Below are 25,270 nucleotides of genomic sequence, written 5' to 3'. Positions count from 1 at the left end.
TATTTATTTTTGTTCTCTTTTAATCATATTTTGGAGCCATTATGTGAGCTGTAATAAGACAAAATAAAAGGAAACAAATTTAAAAGAAAAAAACGAACCCCTATATAAAATATTGACCGACTTCACTGCTTCGACTGCAAAAAAATTGAAACCCTTGGGGTGTCTTCAAAGCCTAGCAAAGAGAAGGCTTCTCGAAGGAGAAGACTTGTTCAGATCGGCGAATGGAGCTTCCGAAGTCCGAGGAGGAGAAGGTTGAGAGCGATAGACCCGTGCGGGTTTATGCCGATGGTATATACGATCTCTTCCATTTCGGCCATGCACGATCCCTAGAGCAGGCCAAAAAATTGTGAGCCCTTGTGCCCGTTTCATTCTCTTTCTCTCTTTGAATCCTAGGATTTCTTGCCGTGTGGTCTTTGTTTATGGCTGGTTTTTGTATTCATTTCCGATAATTTGTTGATTGGTTTGGACTTCATTGATTTTGTTTTGTCGTGTTTCTGTGGGATCCGTGTTTTTTTTTTTGGCCTTTGAAGGCATTTATTTTTAAAGATGTGGAATTTTATTCTAAATAAATAGAGGAATATATGTATTTTTTAATTTTTAATGCTAATTGTTTGATTCATTCATGAAATCATGCATGTTATTTTTTTTAACTTTTGAACGCTAAATTTCCGAACCTTAGAGAATAGGCAAGTAGAAGGAAAGCAAGGTGGTTAACAATTTGTTTGATGTAAACTTCTAGCCCACTCATGCCATTGTTAATATGTCCCACATAAAGCATAAAAAATAGAAACACGGTTTTGTCAAGCATGTTAAATGATTATTATTTTCTATTGAGTTTATTGTAGGAAAATTAATGAGATTCATAAACAAAATATTCTAATGCTTCTTTAATAATTTATCAATCTTCATAATTTTGTGGTCTTATTTGAATTTTGATTAGCTAAATAAATGAAGATACATGAACCACAATTGAATGCAAAACCGTGAATATACTGATATGTTTACACCTAGAGGCTCCTGGTAGTCATACTTCATTATTTCTAATTTTATTTTGATCATGTAATTATCCTACTTCAAGGATAATCATACTTTTCTTAAATGTCATTGATCTAAATGGAACCCCTTTTTTTTCAATGCGATAAAGAATGAGCCAGGTAAATGCTTTTACTAGCTTAAGGCCATGATGCACCATCTTAATATTTGATGAATTGCCAAAAAACTTGTAAGAATTGTATGAGCGCTTGCCTGATCCAAGATTATTGTGGAATATCAACTAACATTTCTTAGGTGTAAATTCAATCTTGTACAAATGCAAATGTAACATGGCCATTTGGAGTAGCAGTCAATGTGTTGTGTTCAAATTTTCCTGAATGGGATGCTAGAGCCATATTTACAGGGCCACGTGAGGTTTTATCAGACCATCCAGGGAAGGGGAGATAGATAGAGAGGGATGGGGCTTAGGGGAACCCGAGATCCTAGAGAAGAGAGGACATCAAATTTATTACTAGCATAATATATATAAGATAACTATGCATCTCGAGGAGAAATTCTCAAATGGCCTTTTGATTCTACATTTATAAGGTTTTGGGTGTTGTAGGGTAATCTATACAAGATAATAAAATATCTTCTTAATTGCAGAAGCAGCTTGTTGAGTGTATGCATATTCTTATTGATTTATTGTGAACCAGATAAGTTTGTCAAAAACTTGAATTGCTTGCTTTAGCTTGAACCAATCTTGAGATATTTGGGTGTACATTTAATTCCCTGATTCTTTTGTATCTTTGAAGAATGAGTAAAAAATATGTAGTTTTATAAAGCCAACCATAATCGTTTTGATTTAACTTTTTTATCTAACTTTTTCTGAAAAGAAAATCTAGAAATGCATCTCTATTCTTTGCTTGATTTCTTTGTAATTCTTAGCGTTAGCCTCATATTCCTTTTTCTTTCTGGAGCCATGGATCGCCTTCCCTAATTCCCAGTGAGGGATATCACTTAAATGCGAGTGCAAATGAACAACGATAGAGAGAGCTGAAGAGACGCCTTGGAGACTTCCTCACTTACCCTAAAGAAGGTAAAGCATGAAGTTGATGAGAGAAGGAAGAGAATTGAAGTTCAAGTTTTTGCTGCCACTAATCTTGAAAAGTCCCTCCCATTGCATAAGTCTAGTGGTAGCTTCTCTTTGTCAAGTTTGACTTGGATGGCAGCCTCAAAAGAGGCCCTTAGGGATATTCTTGTTACGACAATAAAATAGTTGCTCATTGGCTCATTCTAGGGTTATATTGGTGAAAGTAGGCTTGGAAAAGAAAATTGAATTGAAAAAGTTTGTTGAGTTATTGACTTCAAATCCTTCGAGCCTAGAAAACACGTTGATATCGGGTCATGGCTTTCAGGTCAATATGAAAATGTTGTATGAATTCCTTACTGAGAAATAAGAGAAGACCAAAAATTTTGCCTAGATTCAATTCATTGGTGGGTCTGAGAAGATTCACTTTAAAAATTTGCTGGAGAAATTTATGAGACTAGCTAGTCATTTAGAAGTCGTCTCTATTGAAGTCACCAATTACATCAAAGATCGAGTTGAGTAATATTAGAGACAAGATCTGGATGTTTGAGTAACATGAATTCTTTGCAGGTGGATTTGTTCTTTAGGGGTGTTGAACAACACCTTACTTGTAGGGGCTTATTTGCTAAAGAAGCGCTTTTTCGGCCCTTTGTGTAAGCCATGTTAGGAGGGATGACTACCTATTTGGGTGCCAAGTTTGATAAGGTACTAGCAACTAGTTTTTGCCACGCTTGATACTTGTAATTGCGCTATTATTTAATCTACTACTTATTGCGTCTGTGATGTGACGTTATTGTCATTTCAAAATTTTATAATCATTTGGCTATAATTTATTTGCCTACGATTTTATTATCAACATGATGGGGAGATGGCTATAAAATGATTGCAATGCGCTTTGAGTTTCTGCGATTTCCTTTATAAATAGTCAGTGGTTCTTTTGTTTAAACCTTTTGAGTCCTTCAATGCTTGAGAGTTCTTCTCCCCTTTGTTTATAAAATATCTCGAGGTTTCCTTAACTATGCAAACAACTTGGCTGCAGTCTAGGGTTAAAGCTCATTGGTTTTCAAATACAACTTGCAGTCAGTGGTCCTAGAATGCGAGGTCAACAAGGATTTTATAGTTTGAGCTTTGAAGCTTAGCGAATATCCAAACGCAATAAAGGAAGACAAATTATGCTTCTAAATGAACTAGTTTTGATGTGGAGTACATATAGCATTCTTCTTGAACGTAGAGGCGACTATGTGTTATTACAGTTGGGTTCTTGCACGGTTGGTGACTAACTCATGGGAGAGTATAATTACTTTCATTGTCTACATACAAGAACAATGGGTAAGGTAGAGTTTGGACCTTTTCAAATTTATGTTCATTGTAAAGAGATATTGAGATGAGTAAGTTCTTGAAGTATATAAAGATGAAGTGTTAGTAAAATAAGGTCAGGGATTGAAAAAAGAAATTCTTTTTCATGAAGTTGGTTAGTGGATGGCCTTTCAGTTTTGCCCTAGCTCGTCTTTTAAGTTGAGGTCTTCGCAATTGTTTGAAGAGGATATTGAGTTGTACCTAAACTTTTTGGAGGGGAGCTGGACTGTGTACAATATACTTCTTTTGCAACCATTTTGGCGGCGCTTGCTGTTAATCTATTGCTTACAAGCAAATTGCCTAGTGAATGGAAATGATAATATTATGTGTACTTATGTTATTTTGCTGAGCTGTTTCCTGAAGCTTCTTTTTCATTTTTATAATTTGTAAGATATCAGAAGACAATCCAGAGTGGCCTACATTAGGTTGGACATACTGTGAATTAAACGAGTTTTGGAAGGTGTGTCGGAGGAGAGTCTTGATGTTTCGTTGATCTAAAGGAAGTGGAGATTTATCAAAAGTGATGACAAGGAGGTAATTGAGTTCATCAAGCCGCATTCTTGCCAACAGTCGTAGCCATGGTGTAGCGCCGACTTCATTAGCAACTCTGGTTGCAATGAAGGCTACTTTGGTACCCTCAACTAGTGTTATCCCACTTTCGTGGAATTGAGGAGATTTACTAAAGTTGGTAAGGGTAAAACAGGGTTAGTTTCTTCCATGATTCCCCATTCTTTGAGATGATTTATAAAAATGAAGGCAAATCGGCAATCAGTTAGGATGCGATAGGGTAAGTACTTATAGATGCTGATGTTGACCCACTATTGTCGAAGAATAAGTTACATTTGGGAGTTGATGATCTCCATCGTCTTCATGGCCATTTAGAAAAGATGTCTTTGGAAAACCTCCACATGTTGATTATGCAGAGATTTGTCTCTTTGTTGCAGAGCACATTCTTCTTTGCCAATTCGCACAAAGTGGTTTTCTAGACAAATGGCGAGCTAGGGAGCAGTTTGGAGTGACTTGCAAAAGAGAATCAGGCCCCTTGTGGCATTGGGCTTTGGATAACAAGGGAACTTGTACCAAATAAGAAATGAGTAAAAGATGGCGGTTGTCCAATCCTTCGTTGACCATAGAATTGTTGAGTTATTGAATAAAGTAGGCACCATGGAATCTTTCTATGCTGAGTCGAAGCTAGGCAAGAGATATTTTTGACCAGTCTTTTGTATTTGACTCAATTTTGAATTGTTGAGCTAGAGAAATTGCTAAAAAAGTTGAAGGCGGATAAACTTGAACTTCCAAGTGCCTGAATTTGTTGAGTTCCTAGGTCTTGTCTTGCACAAGACATTATGAGTAAATTTCAAGAGAAAGTATTATTTTCTGCTTAATATTCTGGTTGATCGATGCAAGATCAACTATGCATGATGTAACTTGAGCTTATTTTACGATCAAGCCTACAAATATTTGAAATGCGAGGAGAGACCTGATGATGAAGATTTAAACATCCCACTGTTGGGGATTCAGATAGTGGGTACTCTCACTACTGTGATTCTTAGGACGACTTTTGCATTTGAGTTATATTGGATGTCTTGAATGTATTGACTTTTTTTGGAAATTAAAATGAAAAGATCCATTTTTCTTTTGTTAAGTTAATTAGTTTTGAATATTATATTTTTTTTTGTCGAATGACTTTTACCTTAGTAAAGTGTGATGAATTCTTCAATGTCCCTTGGTGAAAAGAACTTGTTCGATAGAATGAATTCTCGAATAATTAATGATTAAGTCGTTCATTTCTTATGAGGTGTTATTAGATTAATTCGTCGCCCTGTGGGCCTCACTTTCGACTGTATCTTAGCTTTCATGGTGGTAACCATCCATATTCATTGATTAGATTGGACTTATGTGCAACTCAATGCAAATTCTGCCACAAAGGGGGAGGCAGATTCTAGGGCTAGCTTTTCTCGTGTATCAAAATTGTGTGTCATCGTCTTGGATGGGCCTCACCTTTCACCGTATTTTAGTCATTGCAGGTAACTATCTAGATTATTCGACTATAATGGACTCATGTGCTATTTAATGCAAACTTAGCCGCAAATATTGGAGTTAGATTCTAGGGCTAGGTTTTTCATTTCACACCATTCTGGAGTTCGACAAGTTGCTTGAAAAGACCAAAGAGATCTAGTTCCTTGAGTGCAAATAGTTATGTAGGGTTTCCAAATGAATATGTTGCCTAGTTGAACAGTCATTTTGACGGAGGTGAGGACCTTTCATATCATAGATGTTGATTGCTTTGCCGAATAGAGCTCCCAAAATAATGAGGCGAAAATGTTGAGCGAGATATTCATTGGACTCATTATTTCTTGAATTATGTTGGTGACTATGATGCACCGACCTTTTTCGAAGAGGCGTGCATTGTCCGACACACATCCGACACGACAAGCATCCAACACGTCTCTGGCACGTGTCAAACAAGTTGAAAATGTGTCTGATTAAAAATATTAAATACAAATTGGGCACACGTGTCCAACACACTTCTCTTATATATTTTATAATTTTTTAAATATAATTTCTTGTATTTAAAATTTATATTTATTTAAATATAAAAATTAAATTTCTTACTTTATATTCACAACACTAAATCAATCGCACGCACTCAATACCCCATTCATCAAATATTATCATTTTTTATTTTTTATTTCTCTTTGGCTGGTCGTGACTTTTGTTTCACTACAATGGTCGATGTCATCTCAACATTAATGTCTGACGTCGTTATAATATCGACATTTCAAAATTATCTCAACATCAAAGTCTGAGATGATCTTAATATTGATGTTCGACACTAGCAATTTCTATGCCCACAACTTGACAACTCATTTTTTGTCTGACATTGTCCTAACATCGATGACCAATGCCCTCTCAACATTGACGACAAATGTCCTCTTGACATCCACTCCCGATACTTGCTACATAACATCGATGTCCGACTCTCGACAACATTATTATCTCACCTTTCGATGCTTGATATACGGCATCGACGTTCGACTCTCGACATCCTAATATTAATCATTTTAAGAGCAAATTCTAGTTAAATGACTTATTATTTTTAAATTATTTTAAATATTAAACTTATTCAATTTTTATTCACTATTTTTAAAATAGAAAAATTATAATACCGTGTCCAACCGTGTCCGTGTCTTCTATTTTCAATAATTGACATGTTCGTGTCGTGTTATGTCCGTGTTGCTGTGTCCGTGTCTGTGCATCATAGGTTGGTGAGTTCATCATATCCCTATTAAATTCATAGCAAATTATGCAAGTTCAGAATGATTTAGTTTAGAAATTTCAAATTTGAGAAAATAAAATTTCACTATATATACACTTGTCAAAAAATTAAGTGGTTAAATTTGGAGGTTATATAAATTTTCGAGTTTGTTAGATGCTCCATTGATGAAATCTCGGGGTCAAGTGTAAAGGTGGCTACGTTAAGTACATATTGTTCGTCTACATGGGGGCTTTGAGCATTTTTGAAATAAATAGCCTCTTAGCTTTTAAATATGACCCTATGCCGAGATCACTTTGATCCCGAACATAGGTTAGCTGAGCTTTTACTTGTTCTCCTAAATATTTATTTTGGAATAAATTTTCTTAACATCAACTTTGGCTATGACCCCGCATAGTGGGATAAAAGCTTGATTTTGTTGATATCAATTCTAAGTTAAAGTTGGTTGTCTTAAAGTTTGAAAGTTTTTTGCGAGTTTTTTTTTTTCTTACCTAAGTCTTTGGCTGTTTTCTTTTTCTTATTCCTTGTTGTTTTCTATACGTGTTTATTTATTATATATATAGGTTTGCGAGTTTCTCTTCTTATGGCAGTAGTTTTTTGGTGAGTTGTGTTCTCTTTAGACACTTTGGCTCTAACTAATTGAGCATCGGCCAAGTTCTTTGTGTCTAGGTCCAAGGGGGAGAGGTCCCTTAATTAAGGGAGCTCCCTTGAATGTGAGTTCCTAATTGTATTTGTAGAACGATTTTGATGATTTGCTACTTATGATGCCTAGTTGTTGGGTTTTTTTATTGTCCATATTCACCGCACTTTTTTGGATGTGCTTTTAAATTGGCCCGTAGGTGATGCTTGAGCCATATTCATAGGCTCTGTGAGGTTTTATGTGGCTATCTAGGGGCTAGAGAGATAGAGAGAGACAGTGCCCAAGGGAATCTGAGAACCATACTGATGCGGGACAAATGCAAAAATGATTGGAATAAGAAATTTGCACATTTTAAATTGAGAGAACAATAATAAATAAAACTTTTGTTGATGTTAAACGATAAGTCAAAACTATAAGGTGATAAAATAAGCTTAGGCCAAATCACATGCGTAGAAGTTAAGATCCTAAAATAGTCAAATAATATAACGTTGCATACATGGAAGGTTTTCAATAAAAATCCTTATACTAACAATAAGATTAGTCAATATGCAAGGATCCCTTACTTAAATCTCTAATTCACTAGGCTTTAACGGAGAAAATTATCATGATCATTGTAAATCAAACTAAAACCACAATAGAAAAGTTACTGTGAAGATAGCAGAGTTGGGAAGAGTTTACCCAAAGTAGAAGCAATACGACGCTCCAGTGTGGACGTTTGGGTGCTTGAAAGGTAGTGGACAACTGTTCACAACTCCTAGTTTCCATAGGACAGCAATTTGATGATCTCGGGATGGTGGACAACAAACTAATCTTGGCTGGCGTCTTTGGTCAGCAACCTGAATCTTCCGGGCAGCACATGGTGATCTCCGAGTAGCGGGACAGCCTTCCAACCCTGTCCAGAAAATCTGGACAGTCTCTATGAGAGCCTTCACAGCAGTTTTGGTTATTGAGGAATGCTGGACAGCAACTTCTAATGTTTATAAAAAACTTGGACGGCTGCTAGATGATGCTTGGAACTTTTGGATAGCAGTTCCATACCTCCAATAGTTCAGGACAGCATGTTGATCCTGCTGACATGTGGGAACAGCAAGCCAGACGTTCCAAAACGAGAAGGAAATGTGAGTGACGGGTTGGGAGGGGCCAGCTGAATTTGGGATAGGTTAGGGAGAGCTAGATTTGAGGATTTAAGGAAGGATTTTAATTAGATAGGAGAGATAGGGTGGGCCGGGCATGCATGGGGAGTTAATCGGGAAATTCATGATTCCTTCCAAACTTAGGTTGCTAATTGGAGAAAGAGAATTAGAGAGAAATCTCTAATCAATTTCAGATTTGAGAGTTTCCAAAAATAAATCAATCTCTTTAGGAAAGGATTTCAAATTCAATTTAATTGGAATTTGAAATTTGAATTCTTTCCAAAGTGAATATGATCTAAACTAGGAAAGCATTTAATTCTTCCCAAGTGAGAGGTTTTTATCTTGGAAAGCATTAAGGAGGTGGGGGCAAGGGGGGCCGGCGGCATCAAGGCTTTGGGGGGCTTGGGGAGGAGTTATGGCTTACCAAACCAAGACCCTTTAATCGGGAAAGAGAAATTAAAGCCAATTCAATTTGAATTTGATTTGGGCTTAATTTAAGGGACTTTTCTAAAATAGATTTCTATTTTAGGAAATATTTCAAAATTGATTGAAAATTTGAGATTAAGGCTCTCCAAAGTGGGAGTTATGCAAAAGGAAAGTATTGATGAAGTGTGAGATGTGGGGGGAAGGGAATTAGGGTTTGGAGGTGGCGGCTAGGGCTTGGCTTGCTATGGCCGGTGGTTATGTTAGGGTTTGGGGTAAGGGGAGGTGGAGGTGGGGAGGGGAATTGCATGAATCAACCAATCAAGGGATGATCCTCCTTGGATGGTTGGTGGCTAGGTGGGAAGGGGAAGGAGTGTTGGCCGGCGGTGGGGCTTGGGCTTGAAGTGGAGGCCGACAATCTTGGGTTTGGGAAACCCTAAGCCAACGGCAAGGGAGAAGGTGAGGAAGGAAAGAAATGATAGAGAAAAAAAAGAAATCCACGAATTCGGGCTCTTCCAAGGTTGGTGGGTGATTTGCATTCCCTCTCCTAGGGATTTCTCTCCAAAGCACTCAAGCTCCCACACAAACATAAGAGTAAATAAAATTTCATTAACATTCATTCATTGATCTCAAAAGAAACATATGGGGCTTATATATAGCCTCCTACAATGAAATGGAAATAAAAGACGACATTGCCCCTAGAGGATACATACGACAAAGCCCTTAAGTAAGGAAAAATAGGAAAAACTACTAAACAAATACATAAAGCAAATAAATAAAATAAATACATATGAAGACTCAAAAGTAGATCGACGTGATCATGGTCATTGATCGTTGACCACGTCTCTGAAAGACCTTTCAAGATCTGATGTCCACATCACATACTTGATCAGGTTGGTGAGTTGCTCTCCTCTTGGTCGTAGCTTTTTGGTGAGTTGCATTCTATTTAGAAGCTCTGGCTCTAATGAATTGAGTCTAGGTTGAGTTCCTTGAGTTCAACTTTAAGAGAGAGGGAGAGGGAGAGAGAGAGTTGCCTAAATTATGGGAGCTCTCTTGAATATGAGTTCTTGATTGCTTTTGCATTTTTTTTTTTTTTTGTTATGCTGCTTGCAATGTCTGGTTTATGGTTCTTTGCATTTGTCCAGACTGACCACATTTTTTCAGGATGTTGCATCCAATTTTTACCATAGGTGGCTAGTTTTTAGTAGGTCATTTTCGGTGTAGAGAGAGAGACATGGAGCTTAGCGGAACTTGATGGACTAGGAGGAGAGGCCCTATTATTTATTATCAACATGATATATAGAAGATAACTGTGCATTTGGGGTAGAGAATCTTAAAATGGCTCTCTGACCTTACATTTATAAAGGTTTGGATCCTACAAGAACAATTATATAATAATAATAAAAATAAAATAATACTAATAAAATACCCCCTTGATTCAAAAGGTCTATTGTATAAAATATGTAGTTAAGAAAATATAATGAAATGAGTAGATATTTTATACACGTGATAATATGTACTTAAGAAAATATGTGGAAACCATCAAAACCTGTGGTTATCAAACCGATATAATTGGTTCTTAATTTTTTCTCGTTGTTATGAGTTGTTCTCATCTTTTGTTAATTTTATGATGCTTTTAGTAGTAAGTGGAGGCGCATTTGAGATATAATTGATTATTCTCGTGTTACAGGTTTCCAAAGAGTTACCTTCTTGTGGGATGCTGCAATGATGAACTTACTTATCGGTATAAGGGCAAGACTGTTATGACTCAATCTGAACGTTATGAGTCCCTACGCCACTGCAGGTACTTCTAAAGTTTAGGGAATGACCTTGAAAACTTATTACATTTCCTTCTGAGGAATATAGAACTATTCTTCTTTGCTCATGTAATTTTATTTCTGACATTTCCAATCTAATGTCCCTGGATGTAGCACTGCTAAAAATGCGAGGGTTAAAATCACCTGAAAGCATCTTAACCGTATAAACTTGACTTAAAACCTTTTTCATTCCTAAAATGAATTGCTATATTTGTTCCATTTTATGTTTGCGTGTCCACAGTACTGAAGATGATGCAATTTTTCTCAACCTAGGTGGGTCGATGAGGTGATTCCGGATGCTCCTTGGGTGATCACTAGGGAGTTCCTTGACAAGCACGAGATCGATTATGTTGCTCATGATTCTCTACCGTTAGTTTTTCAATTTACAGCAAGAGTATTTAATTTGAATTCAATGCCCAATATTGATTTCATTTTCTGGAACTCTTTTATTTATGAAGAGGATACATTAGTTTATAATTGTTTCTCCTCACTAAACAATTATTTTCATACATTTAATATTTCTTTATTCAATTTATTCTTTCAGTTCTTATCACGTGCCATATTTTACTGTAGATATGCTGATGCCAGTGGAGCTGGAAAGGATGTTTATGAATTTGTGCGTTCAACTTTGTGACTTTTGCTGCTTGGATAACATGTTGCTCATTTCTATTACAAGCATATTTTTGCCAGCAGAGCTTGTTGATACCACTTATTCTAATTTTTAAATTTAACCATTTAACCCTGGATTCAGGTCAAGTCTATTGGAAAATTTAAGGAGACAAAGCGCACAGATGGGATATCTACATCTGATATTATAATGAGGATTCTTAAAGATTACAACCAGTATGTGATGCGGAACTTGGCTCGTGGTTATAGTAGGAAGGAACTCGGTGTCAGCTATGTGAAGGCATGTCTCTCTAATAGTGTTTCTTTTGGTGCCTGTGATATTTGATTTTTAGTGAAAATTTGTCCAGTATCACTTTTCTCTGTATCATTTGAGTTTCTTATGTTTTCTGGTAACTTGCTGAGGCATGAACTTCTACCATTTGGTTATGGGTTTGCAGGAAAAGAGATTGAGAGTGAACATGGGTTTAAAAAAATTGCGTGAAAAAGTGAAGCAGCATCAGGAAAAAGTAGGAGAGAAGGTATGTATTGCTTCCGGAATATGGAATTCCAATAAATTGCTATACATTGTTAAATATATATTATTTTAGAACACTATTCAAAATTAATGTTTCTAGAGGTCTGAATTATCTGGTTATGTTATAGAAGAAGGTTGCACCCTTAGTTCAATTAGGTTCATTTTTTTCTGGTTTCAACTCTTCCAAATTGAAGTTTGGGAGTCGGTTTTATTCTGATTTTTCTAATTAGACCTAAGTCTATTGGCATTAAAAGTTTTTTGTTGTAAAGAAAGACCATATTTGATATTTGTGGGAATTTGTTTCTTCCCAAGATAGGTATCCCAACCTTGTAGGGTAATTTGACTTGCCAAAAAATTCATTAACCAGTTACTTGCATGCACTAGTAACAAAATAATTTAAGTGCCCCACTAGAGAGTACCTCCAGGATCAGATTGCTTCAGACAGAAAAACTTAGGGCGTATGAGTTTCTGGACATCTAGTTAGTACCTGTCATTCTTCATTATAGAAATCAAACACTCTCTGCCTTCTTACAGATGTGAGAATCAAACATCAGATGTGCAAGGAATAATTTGCGTGTTGCTTCTTTCTATAATATGTGTTGTGCAGTGTGGCGTGAACGATTTTTCACATAATTGTGAATTTGTGCAATGGGTGCACACAAATTCTGTTCTATCATAGTTTTTGAAAAGAAACATTTGTAATCGCCGTATATCCCATTAAACTAGACTTCACGAGCACCAGTTATTTCTACTATGTTAGCATGTTTAAAAAGAAAAGATAGAACCTTAAATTTAATCGAGTTTAATGTTGGAGAATGATTAATTGCGCTAATACATTTATCATAGAAATTTTAGGAACTCTTAAAAAAGATTGTAGATATTGTGCCACTGACACATACACAAGGAAATGGTGGCAGAATGAGCAGTGGCAAAAGACATTAAGGAAAGCTGAGCTTTTAAAATCGCTAAACTCATTATATTGACATGTGAAATGTTTGCAAGGAAGCTAGAAGTTTTGCATTAAGGGTAATAAATAAAGAATATCTATATTATTGATTTGCAATGTAGTTTAGGTAACGGAGAATGATAAAAAGAGATCTTAGAAAGCTAAGGTATGATAAAGAAGATATACATACAACATAAGTATAGATGGAAATATTAGTTTGAAAAATTTTGAAATAGAGTTTAATAAAAATATTTTAGAAAGCTGATGAATTAAATCATGGAATAAAAGGTGTGTTAAGTTATCTTTGAAGTGAAGATGTTGCATAGGCACAATTTTAGAACTATTGAGATTCAAAGAGTTACAGGTGATATTGAAGTAATTGATGTAGCAAATATAGAAAGTCTTAAAGACTAAATGAATGCCAGATAATTAAAGAAATATTTGGCACCATTATTTAAGAGCAAGGATGTTCAAACTTGTGGCAATTAGAGAAAAATCAAATTTATGGGCCATATAATTGAGTTATTTGAGGGTAATGAAAGATATTCTTAAAAAATTACATAGTATTGAAGAATCAATTAGGGTTGTATGACTAGAAGATTATGGGGGTCTTTTTTTATTAGGGAAGTTATTGTAAAAATATATTGTGCAAGAAAGGATTCTCATATGACTTTTAATTTTGAAATGATAATCTTTTTCCGTGAGGATTAGTTTGTTAGGCCTTTGTAGGAGAAAATGTGTCAAAGATGCACAAAATTATTCAAGGTATATGTAAGCCCTAAAATTCAAATCTCCACTCAAGTCTGTTGACCTAGATTTTGCCCAAACATGGGCATGGTGGACTGAGTTGACCAAGTCAACCCAAGTCTTAATGGGTCAAAATTGACCCATTAGGCCCATTAAGAGCCCAATTCAAATCCAAATCAATTTAAAACCTTGCATGGCCAAATAACTCCTCTCCCTTGACTGGTTTGACCAAGTCAAACGTGGACTTGGTCAACCATGGCTTTAAATAGGTCATAAACATCTATTTAGGGAGAATTAAGAGCCCATTAATGTAATTAAAGCCTCCAAAACGTTTTGAAATTCAAACCACGATCTAAATAGCCTGGTTTCCCTCCCATTAAGCTTCTGATTTGATCCCAACCGTTGAGGATAGGTTGAGACTCCTTAAATACTAAAAATTAAGCCCTATTTTGGATCTTTTTGTAATTACTCTCGCTCCAGACCTCCTCAAGCCTTGAGATTTGGTGTGAGAGTTCCCACGGCCATCCCCTACCTTTCCCGACCAAAAATCCCGCCGGCCAAGCCCGTCGCCGGCGAGATCCCAGCGAACCCGAGGTGTTTTCACGTTCCAGGCTGATTTTCGTTTGATCGAGGAAGATTCAGAGCTCGAAGTCAACTAGAGAAATACTCCTGCAGCTTCCACAAGTCTAACAAGCCCAAGAACGCGAAAATCCGACGGTTAGATCTCTCAAAAACCCTTAGAATAGGTCACAACACATAGGGTAAAATAGCTTTTTGAAAAGCTGCTTTTAAGCCAAACAAACACTTCCCCATGAATGCTCTTCATGTGTAGAGCCTAGGTTTAAAATTTCATCGCATTTGGTTGAGTAGATTGAGAGAAATCGCCAAAACAATATTCTAGGGTTTCGATTTAGTCTATTTGAATTGGGCAAGATCCTGGCCGTTGATCTACGGATTGATAGCTCTGATCCTGTCATTCCGCGGCTTGATCAAACCGCGAATCCGATCCCACGTTTGATTCTTTGGTCCAACGCGATCTAAGCCGCTTGATTTGAATGGCGCAGATCGGACAGTCACGAGACGTCACCCACATGGATAAGTGGATTCATCTTATGCCATAAGGTCTTCCAAAAATAACTGGTAAATTTCACATCTCGGTCCGAAACTATGGTTTTAGGCAGCCCGTGAAGTCTCACAATTTCATCAAAGTACAGTTTGGCTACTCTAGAGGCGTCGAAAGTCTTGGAGCAAGGGAGAAAATGAGCCATCTTAGAAAACCTATCGACAACTACATAGACTGAGTCATGTTTCCTAACGGTCTTGGGTAGCCCTAAAACAAAGTCCATGCTGATGTCTTGCCAAGGTTGGTTAGGCACGGGGAGGGGTGTGTAAAGGCCGATGTTTTGTTTCCGTTGTTTGGCCAGCTGACAGGTGTGACACCTCCTTACTAATCTGCTAACGTCCTTCTTAAGACTTGGCCAGTAACAACGATTCTCAACCGCTGCAATGGTCTTGGCTTGGCCAAAGTGACCCGCTAAACCTCCAGCATGCAATTCCCACACAAGAAATTCTCGAAGTGAAGTTGTGGGAATGCAAAGTTTTTGAGCCTTAAACAGGTACCCATCTTCCAGTATAAAATCTCCTATGATACGCTCGTCTCCAATTGTTAGTTTAGAGTAGGTTTCTCCAAAATCGGGGCAGTCAGAATAGTTTTCTTTAATTTGCTCGAAACCAATCACTCCTGTTCTCATCTCACGCGTAACCATCATTCTACGACTCAGTGCATCGGCAGCCTTGTTTTCAGAACCTGCTTTGTGCCTAATGGTGTAAGTGTATTCTTGTAGGAATTCAACCCATCTTCCGTGCCGGGCATTCAGTTTCTTCTGTGAATTGATATATCGTAAAGCTTCGTGGTCAGAGAAGATAACAAATTCTTGGGGAAGCAGGTAATGTCTCCAATACCTGAGGGATTGAATTATGGCGTAGAATTCCTTATCGTAGGTGGAGTATCGTTGCCTGATGTCATTTAATTTCTCACTGAAGTAGGCAACCGGGTGTCCTTCTTGGGATAATACTCCTATTCCTATGCCAGATGCGTCGCAGGTTACTTCAAAAACTTTTGAAAAGTCGAGTAGACGCATAACTGGTGCTTCAACCATTTTCCTTTTTATTTTCTATAATATGTGTTGTGCAGTGTGGTGTGAACGATTTTTTACATAATTGTGAATTTGTGCAATGGGTGCACTGATGGTTTATAAATTTCTTATTTAAGTTTTCTGCACACAAAAAATGTTCTATTATAGTTTTTGAAAAGAAACATTTGTAGTAGCGGTATAACCCCATTAAACCAGACTTCACGAGCACCAGTTATTTCTACTATGTTTTGCATGTTTAAAAAGAAAAGATAGAACCTTAAATTTAATCAAGTTTAATGTTGGAGAATGATTAATTGCGCTAATACATTTATCATAGAAATTTTAGGAACTCTTAAAAAAGATTGTAGATATTGTGCCGCTGACACATACACAAGGAAATGTTGGCAGAATAATGAGCAGTGGCAAAAGGCATTAAGGAAAGCTGAGCTTTTAAAATCGCTAAACTCATTATATTGACATGTGAAATGATTGCAAGGAAGCTAGAACTTTTGCATTAAGGGTAATAAATAAAGAATATCTATATTATTGATTTGCAATGCAGTTTAGGTACCTGAGAATGATAAAAAGAGATTTTAGAAAGCTAAGGTATGATAAAGAAGATATACATACAACATAAGTATAGATGGAAATATTAGTTTGAAAAATTTTGAAATAGAGTTTAATAAAAATATTTTAGAAAGCTGATGAATTAAATCATGGAATAAAAGGTGTGTTAAGTTATCTTTGAAGTGAAGATGTTGCATAGGCACAAATTTAGAACTATTGAGATTCAAAGAGTTACAGGTGATATTGAAGTAATTTATGTAGCAAATATAAAAAGTCTTAAGGACTAAATGAATGCCAGATAATTAAAGAAGTATTTGGCACTATTATTTAAGAGCAAGGATGTTCAAACTTGTGGCAATTAGAGAAAAATCAAATTTATGGGCCATATAATTGAGTTATTTGAGGGTAATGAAAGATATTCTTAAAAAATTACATAGTATTGAAGAATCAATTATGGTTGTATGACTAGAAGATTAAGGGGGTCTTTTTTTTTTGTTACGGAAGTTATTGTAAAAATATATTGTGCAAAAAAGGATTCTCATATGACTTTTAATTTTGAAATGATAATTTTTTCCGTTAGGATTAGTTTGTTAGGCCTTTGTAGGAGAAAATGTGTCAAAGATGCACAAAATTATTCAAGGTATATGTAAGCCCTAAAATTCAAATCTCCACTAAAATCCAATACAAATTTGACATGTGATCATTCATGTTTTTGATGTAGGATGTTTTAGGGTCTAGAATTTTCTAATGCAATGAATTAAATCTAGGTGCAAAAAAATAAATTTATAATTTAGAAACCGTCAAATTAATATATTTACTTCGTTTAGATGAAACTAGAAACAATACAATGTTATCTTAAAATGTTAATTCAATGACCATCCAATTAGAAATTCTACAAGAAATTTTAAATCATAAAAAATACACTTCAATCGACATGCAACAATTAGAAATTCCATATTATGATATAATTGACGAAAATCAATTTTGCTCACAAACCAGTCACATAATATATAAGCTAATAATAATAAAGGTAAGAATTTACTTAAATCTATACCTAATATTGGTAAAGGAGATGAATTCCTCCTAAAGGTGGCAATCATACTTACATTATACTCGAGGGACTTGCATCCAAAAAGTACATGAATTTGGGATGTAAAATTTTTTAATTAGCGTTAGTTATTTTTTTACATGTTTCAATGTCCCTTATTTTTAAATGATATTGTCCCCTATCTCCAATCACAATAAAACCAGTTTTTTATTCCTAGGTTGGTCCTTCTAAAACTTTGGAAATACCATATGTAGAAACTCTGCAGGGATAACTCATGAAAATGACATCAATAAAAGCAGGGGGATACGTTGAAGTCGCACATGGATAAACCTTGCGTAAGTCGCACCAAACCTGCACGATCACCATTACCCGAATCCACAAGTCATGAGAAAATCTAATGGAACATTAGCCTTAGCCTCAACGTTTCGAACAATTATTACGTCCTCTGACCTGACGTAGAGGTACGTTCAGCTGCCAATAACATGTCGCCACGTGCTCTTACTCTTTACCGTGCGGCCCGACAACTTGACCCGGAGCGGAACCCGGGAATGCTATGTTCGCGATTTTCTCGGTATTTGCTCGGTATTGCTTTGCAAAAATGAGAAATACCGCTCTGTGAAGACCAAAACTATACAAATACCGAGTTGTACCGAGTTTTTCTACAACTCGGTACAACTTGGTATTTGCTCAGGATTTGCTCGGTATTGCTAGGGATTTGCTCGGTATTGCTAGAAAAAACTAGGTACAACTCGGTATAACTCAGTATTTGCTCAGGATTTGCTCGGTATTGCTAAGGATTTGCTCGGTATTGCTAGGTATTTGCTCGGTATTGCTAGAAAAAACTAGGTACAACTCGGTACAACTCAATATTTGCTCAGGATTTGCTCGGTATTGCTAGGGATTTGCTCGGTATTGCTAGGTATTTGCTCGGTATTGCTAGAAAAAACTAGGTACAACTCGGTATTTGCTAGGTATTTGAAATATATCCAAAAGGTGATGGGATGTTGTTCGGCTCGTCAAGCGCTAGAACCCAAAAAACAGCAGGTCGGGTCGGCGACTTTTCTTCATGCTACGTGTCGCTAAAATATTGGTGGCCGAACGTAGAGAAGCGTACGTTCACCGGACCAAATAAAAGTTCCAACGTTTCAATGAGGAATAACTGAATGTTGGAGGGGCATCCTGAACCAGCCTTCTCTCCTCTCTTATTGTTAATGGATTAGCACGTTATAGGTTTAAACTTTGAAAGAAGCTTGCTCGCTCATTTGAGATGCGTTCAGCTGAAACCTAAATTCATAGTTCTTGTTGCTGTTTTTGCACATCTAAATTTTATACTGCTGTGAAAACCTTAATATATTTTTTTGTATTACTTTGTTTTATTATTTTGTCATAAGCGGCATCTAGTATGATTTGGTTTTGGAAGGATTCCGTCAATAGATTCAAACGGAAACCATCTATATGAAGAAGGAAAGCATGTAGCCCCTCTAATATGGAAAACTAAAGAGTTTCCTTAATGCTTATGTGCTTTTCTTTTCTATCTTATATGCCATTTGATTTCTGAATTTTATGAAATGTGACAGCTTGTGATGATTATGTTTTCAGAAGAAATTTGTTGGTTGGAATGAGCCATACCCTAAATTTCGCAAAAGAAAGCGCATATCATCCACGAACTTCCTTAAAATTACTTTCAAATAAGAGTTGCACTTCTCTTCCGGATGATAATCATTAGTCACCTCCCTATTACAATTTAATGTAATCATCTTCAAATGTAAAATCAAAATCATACTCTTTAAAGTCATTAAAACTAATATGATATGCATGATTTTAAGAATGCATAATTTTAAGAATTTTATAGTCATTTGATCATCAATTTAATGCATAAAAATATTACATTTAATGGCTTTGATTGCATTATAAGATAATTGTGATTTCAAAATGTAGAGACTTTTAGATGGCTTGGAATCAAGTGCATATATGCATGATGATATCTATATGTATTGAATTGATATGTAGCCATTCTCTTAATGTTATTGCATAAGTCTACTATAATAGGCTAGAACAATTAGCTTTCAGCTGAAAAAGTATAGAAATTCTTTTGAGATCAATCAATCAAATTAAAAGTACCTCAAGTTTAGGTTTCTGGAGAGGAACAGAGGAAAATTTTGGGAGGAATTTAATGTGTTTTCATTACTGGGTCAGTTGCTTTTTTATAGGCAATTATTATAGCATGAATTAATTAAAAATAGCCTTATTTATCATTAATTGATTCGATAATAGAAGGAACCTAATTAGTGAATTAACTCCATAGTTTGAGCTGTCAAGAATGCTCATTGTTCATGTTCGTTTGCATTTGACTTGATAATTAGTACAAATTTAGTTTTCTTGTAACAAGGTCGTTGTCAAACACAAATGAGCAAATCTGTCGAGCCTATAAACAAGCAAATCTGTCGAGCCTTAACAATCTAATAAACGAGTATCTTGTTGAGCTCATAAAATAAAATATTATTTGAATGAGCTTCTAAATAACACTCAAAATAAGCATTCCAGTAAGCAGAAGATTATAATACCAAAGAAACTTTTATATTTTTTAATAAACTAAAAATTCACTTCTTAAATTGACCATAACCGAACAGCTAAAAGATAATGGGAAAACAAAACAATTAGCAGACAATTCATTCCTTGCATTAAGAAAAGGGAGACTCGGTAGGGCTCAGAACTTGATCAATATTTCAAAACAGTTATGTGAATAAAATATTCATTGATGACAATATCAATAACCTGATGGAAGGGCTTTTGTTAAATGATCGAGAATCCCTATTCGAACAGCTAATATATAATGGGGTAAATGAAATAATTAACACAATCTATAATCAGCTATAGTAGATCGAGTCCGAAAGGCACTATTGGCCAATCATTTAAAAAAAACGAAAGCCAAAGTACGACTTTGAATAAGATTAACATAAGAAAGATAAGGATTTCGGGATTAGGAGTAAAAGCTGAGGTTTGGGGATTTTAGATTAAGGGTTTTTTTTGAGAAAAGATGCTTAAAGAAATTAAGTGATGTAGGACTATGCAAGGATGCAATGTTTTGTTAGGAATTTGCACAACTTTTGATTAGAATAAAAATGAAGAAAACTAGTAGCAGCTTAAACAACGAAATAAAACGAATAAGGGGTCACGCCTACTTAGGCTAAATCACATAACTAGAGATTCGAAACTTTCAAAATGAAATAGAAAAAACATTATGCCAAAATAGTAGTTTCAAATAAAATCCCTAGTCTAACAGTGAAATTAGTAAGCACATGAATACACTCAAAACCCTACGTTTACTAAGCTTAGCAGGAGCAGGGAGAATCATCCATCGTGACTATAATCAAATACAAGGTAAGGTTAGATTCAGGAAATATGTTGAAAGGTGAAAGTAGAAACTTTTGTCACGGAGCGGTGGAGATCCTCCACTCAGCTTCTTCAAACTGCTCTTCGATTGCTTCCACCAAAGTATCCAGAATGCGCTCGATGTAATCCTCGACGGTGTGATCGACCCTTGTATTAATGTCAAAGAACGTGGATTGGAGAATGTCTACGAAACCGTCTTCGTCGTAGGTGAGGCTGTATTTAGCCTCCAGATCCGCCATTCATAAATACTCGGTAGCAAAACTCCTCACAACTTGATGATGCACTTGAATATTGTTGGAGAGAAAGAAGTTCTCTTATCACTTGAAGGAGGGAAGAGCCAAGCACGAAAATCTGAAATAAGTTTCAGATTCTGTAAAGAGGGGAGAGGGATTTAGGATAGAAATTATCAAATCCTAAATTCCGGGAGAGAGTTAATGATGGAGAGATGGATTGGAGAGAGAGAGGGGGCGGGTAAGAGAGAGGGGCCGGCGGCTTAATAGGGGAGGTGGGGATTTAATTTGTTTCCAAAAGAGAAATCTTCTTTTGGGAAGAAATTAAGTGGAGGGGAAGAGGGGATTTCGGCCAAGAGAGAAGTTAGGGAGATTTGGAAGTATTGCCTAAAGCAAGGATGAGATTTAGGAAATATTTCCTAACCCGGCGGCATTAATGAGAGAGGGATGGGTTTATGAAGAGCAATTAATGTTGTTTGATTTGGATTTGAATATTTGGAAAGGGTCTTTTAAATCAAATTTGAATTTTAAATTCAAATAGGTTTCAATTAGGAAACTTTCCAAAATAGAATTCATGAATTAGGAAACAATTCAAATTCAAATTAAATTGGATTTGAATTAAAGGAATTTCCTAATCTAGAATGTCTCGAATGGCAAGTTTCATCACAAGCAAAGAGGGGAAACACAAGGGAGGGGGTGGCTATGCTTGCCGTTGGGTTTGGGTGATGTGGGTGGGATTGGGTGAGCAAATCAGAAGTGATTGAGACATGTACACCTTCGATTCAGCTTGATATTGTTCCTCATAGTTACCATTGCAGTTTCCAACATTTTTCCTTGGTGTTGCTACATATGATTAATGGCCATAGAGCTTTCTAGTGGCTTTTTTTCTTCCCCGCTGTTGTAGGCTTAGTAACATTGTGTGAACTTTTTCTCTTCTCTTTATTTTAAGGAAGCAATCTTTACCCTTCTAATGGTTCTTGGGACTTCTCCTTTTGTCTTGTTTTTTTTTTTTTTCCATTATATTGCCATTGCAATGGTACTGTCCTAGCTATATGGTCAATCCATGCATCAAAGTTTGCTACATAAACACCTCATCATAACTAGGAATCTCAACGTTAGCGACTAGTTTTCTAGTTCGTCTACATTTATTATTATTACATCCTCTTCCTCATTCTCATCACAATCTTTCATGTTGCCAACATATACCTAATGAGCATTTGTTGGTGGATGTATGGAAGTAGAAGGAAGAATGCGAGTGGGATCTCACCAACACTTGTAATGTTAATCTTAATCTGGCCACTTGATCGGCCAGATTAAGAGAGTATTTATTTGCAGCTATTGTTTTTTGGTTTTCTTTATTTCTTGTCTTTTTAAGTGAATTTAGGACAAAATGTTCTCCTATTCTTTGGTGCCATCTTTTTGTTTATACCATGCACAAAAAATGAATTTTTTGATGCTTACTCGATTCGTAGCCAACTTGACAATTTGATTGTGTAAGCTTTCAATAACGGACGAGAAATGTTATAAAAAGTTGTTGGGGTTCTTTTGAGAGACAGAGGCATCATAATGTTCCACCGATTCAAGTTTAGGTTTTTTTTCTGTAGATGGCATCTGTTTTGGACTCCTCAGTGTTTTATACATTCCTAGACATTTTGATTGATGAAGTATGTAAACCTTAAATTTTAAAGGGGCTTTTATTCATTAGCTGATCATTCTTTTATTTCTTATATCCTTGATAAATAACTACATCATAATTATCAGAAATCTTTCATATTATAGATCACAATAAGCAGTTTGGATATCATTTAAAATAAAACCAAGGTTTCGTTTGAGATGACTTTCTTACTGCTTCTTAAAGTAATTTTTTTATAAAAATTTAAATTTTGTATTAGAAAACTATTTTAAGAAGCAGTAAGAAAACCGTCCCAAACGAAGCCTAATTGACTTAGTTTGTGATCTATATCCCTCATATATTTTATTAAGAAATAGTGAAATACGCAAAGGAAAAGACAGATTTTAATTATTCTATTTTCTTATTTTTTGCTCAAACTCACATGAAAATGGTTTTGCAGCTGTACACGGTTGCAAAAACTGCAGCCATACTGCATGTCGAATGGGTGGAGAATGCAGATCGCTGGGTTGCTGGATTTCTGGAGAAGTTCGAGGAAGGCTGCCATTCTATGGTGAGTTTTCTCGACCCTCAGATATTAAAAAAAATTTGAGGAAATTATATGTATAACATCTAAAATATATATATTTATAAAATTACCTTTTTACCCCTCATTCCTGTGCTGATTTACCTTTCTTACCAGGGAACTGCCATCAAAGAGCGAATCCAGGAGAGATTGATAGCAAAGTCCAGAGACTTCAGCCTGTTGCTGTATGACTCGGATTAGCTTTATATTAAACATGGTTACATGTAAATTTTAGTAAGTTTTGATGATCTTTTTTTAATGTGAAGTCTCTCGGTTTTTTTTTTTTTTTTTTTTTTTTTTTTTTTTTTTTTTGCGGTGAAAGGGTAAGAAAAAGTGAAAAACTGACCCTTTTGAGAGATTTTCTTCATGTAATTATAATATTGAACTCGCCTGAGAGTTGTAAAGTTGTATGTACTCTGCAAGGAAGCTTGTGTGAGTCTCTGTTTGGAATTGACATATGATGAAGCATTCTTTGCTTATACAAAATATTGAAACGAACTTGAGTTTTTTGTGCATTGTATATGATTTGCACGCATTTTGAGGTATGAACTTTTGCTGTGATCAAATGTATTAATGGGCTAAGTTCTTGAGAAAAAAATCGAAATCAGAAATTTCCTCAGACGAGTCAAATTTGAATCAAATATTATAACTCATAATATTCAAGGGTCAGATTTAGGCTTCGTTTGGGATGATTTTATTGCTGCTTTTTTAAATAGTTTTTTAGTAAAAAATTAACAAAATTTGTATTAAAAAGCTATTTCAAGAAGCATTAAGAAAGTTGTTCCAAATGAAGTCTTTAGATAAAATAACTTAAATCAAATCAAATTCGAGATTTAGTAAAAGTTAAAGTTAGGTTTTTTCTTTGGAATGGGGTATTCATCCGTTGTCATTTCTGAAAGGGTGTTTGGTGGCATGACTAATCTTAGATTGACCTAGAATAGACATCCACCCTAGAAGCCTTTTGGCTTGTACTTGATTGGATCTTATTTTAAAAGCGTTGTTGTTCAAGAGGATTCTAACACGGGTTGGGAGGTTTTCAATCGTACTTGCTGACCAATCAAGCTAAGTAACGGTGGGTAATGGTTAGGTTTAGACTCAGTAAAAGAGACTTGGTAAAAGTTGATATTGTTGTCATGCTTAGTAAAATTTGACCCGATTTATGACGCAGTTTTTTTTTGTAATTTTTTTCTCTTTTATGTTTGCTCACCAAATTTTTAGGTAAAAGTAGAGAGAAGGGAGGAAAAGAAATTTTTAATTAAGAAGGTTACTTTTGACTAATTCTTTTGCTAACTAACGATTAGTTGATAATTGACTCCCTTAATTTAGAGTTTATGTACATTTCTGTTGAGAAGAGAGACCAAACCACCATCAACAGAGTCTCTCATATTAGAGCTGATCATTTGAGGTCATTATCTAAAAATTTTTTAGAGATTGATAAAAGGAAAATTAGTAATCTTAGTTGAGGATTAGAAGCTTAAGGCTAATTTGATTGATTTTTTTCTTGGAGGAATTTTGAGCACTTTTATCACAATTTCATGGGGAGCTTTTTATTTTCATACAAACAAGCTATGAATTTGTCCCAAAAAAAAAAAAAAATCTAAGAAATAATTCGAAGATTATGTTCGTATCTCGTAAATTGCTCATGCTGAGCTTGAGTTAAACAAGCTGATTAAGTCTTCGTTTGAGACTATTTTTTTACTGCTTCTTAATATAGCTTTTTAGTAAAAAACATAAATTAAAATTTTTATACAAAAAAGCTACATTAAGAAGCATTTAAAAAGCCGTACCAAACGAATTCTAATTTTTCGTCTGAGATGACTTTTTTATTGTATTTTAAAGATGTTTTTTATGCAAATTTTTTTTGAAATAAATATTTTTTGTGCTATTAAGCTGCATCAGAAAGCATTAAGAAAGACGCCTCACCCCAAATGAGGCCTAAAAATGCGTTAAATCTTTGGTAAATCAAAATGAAGCCTAAAAAAATTATGAAATAATTTGTTAAAATTTTAGATTCTTGCTTGAAACAAAATTTTGGTAAATCAAAATTCCTTTTTGTCCAATGAGTTTTCCGTGTATAAAATATATAAAAATAATAATTTAATAAGATTGAATATCTCTAAAAGAGCAAAACCACTTGTGCTTAACATTTCATCCCATCAG

The 25,270-nt window shown here is 35.4% G+C and overlaps 1 protein-coding gene across 2 annotated transcripts; it reads left to right on the top strand.

Moving 5' to 3' along the window:
* The first annotated feature begins 118 nt into the window (after window positions 1–118).
* LOC110116184 (choline-phosphate cytidylyltransferase 2) lies at window positions 119–23,622 on the top strand. Of its 2 annotated transcripts, none has more exons than XM_020849671.2 (8): window positions 119–346; window positions 10,582–10,695; window positions 10,982–11,102; window positions 11,253–11,324; window positions 11,460–11,615; window positions 11,773–11,853; window positions 22,988–23,098; window positions 23,228–23,622. In XM_020849671.2, the coding sequence occupies exons 1-8, from the start codon at window positions 222–224 to the stop codon at window positions 23,309–23,311; spliced, it is 864 nt and encodes a 287-aa protein (XP_020705330.1). In that variant the 5' UTR covers window positions 119–221; the 3' UTR covers window positions 23,312–23,622. The 2 variants fall into 2 exon arrangements, with proteins under 2 accessions (XP_020705330.1, XP_020705331.1); XM_020849672.2 differs by having other exon boundaries at window positions 120–346; window positions 10,982–11,077; window positions 11,282–11,324.
* The last annotated feature ends 1,648 nt before the right edge of the window (window positions 23,623–25,270 follow it).

Source organism: Dendrobium catenatum, unplaced genomic scaffold, assembly GCF_001605985.2.
Source record: "Dendrobium catenatum unplaced genomic scaffold, ASM160598v2 original_scaffold_235663, whole genome shotgun sequence".
Taxonomy (NCBI): domain Eukaryota; kingdom Viridiplantae; phylum Streptophyta; class Magnoliopsida; order Asparagales; family Orchidaceae; genus Dendrobium; species Dendrobium catenatum.
This window is presented reverse-complemented; position numbering and strand designations above follow the sequence as displayed.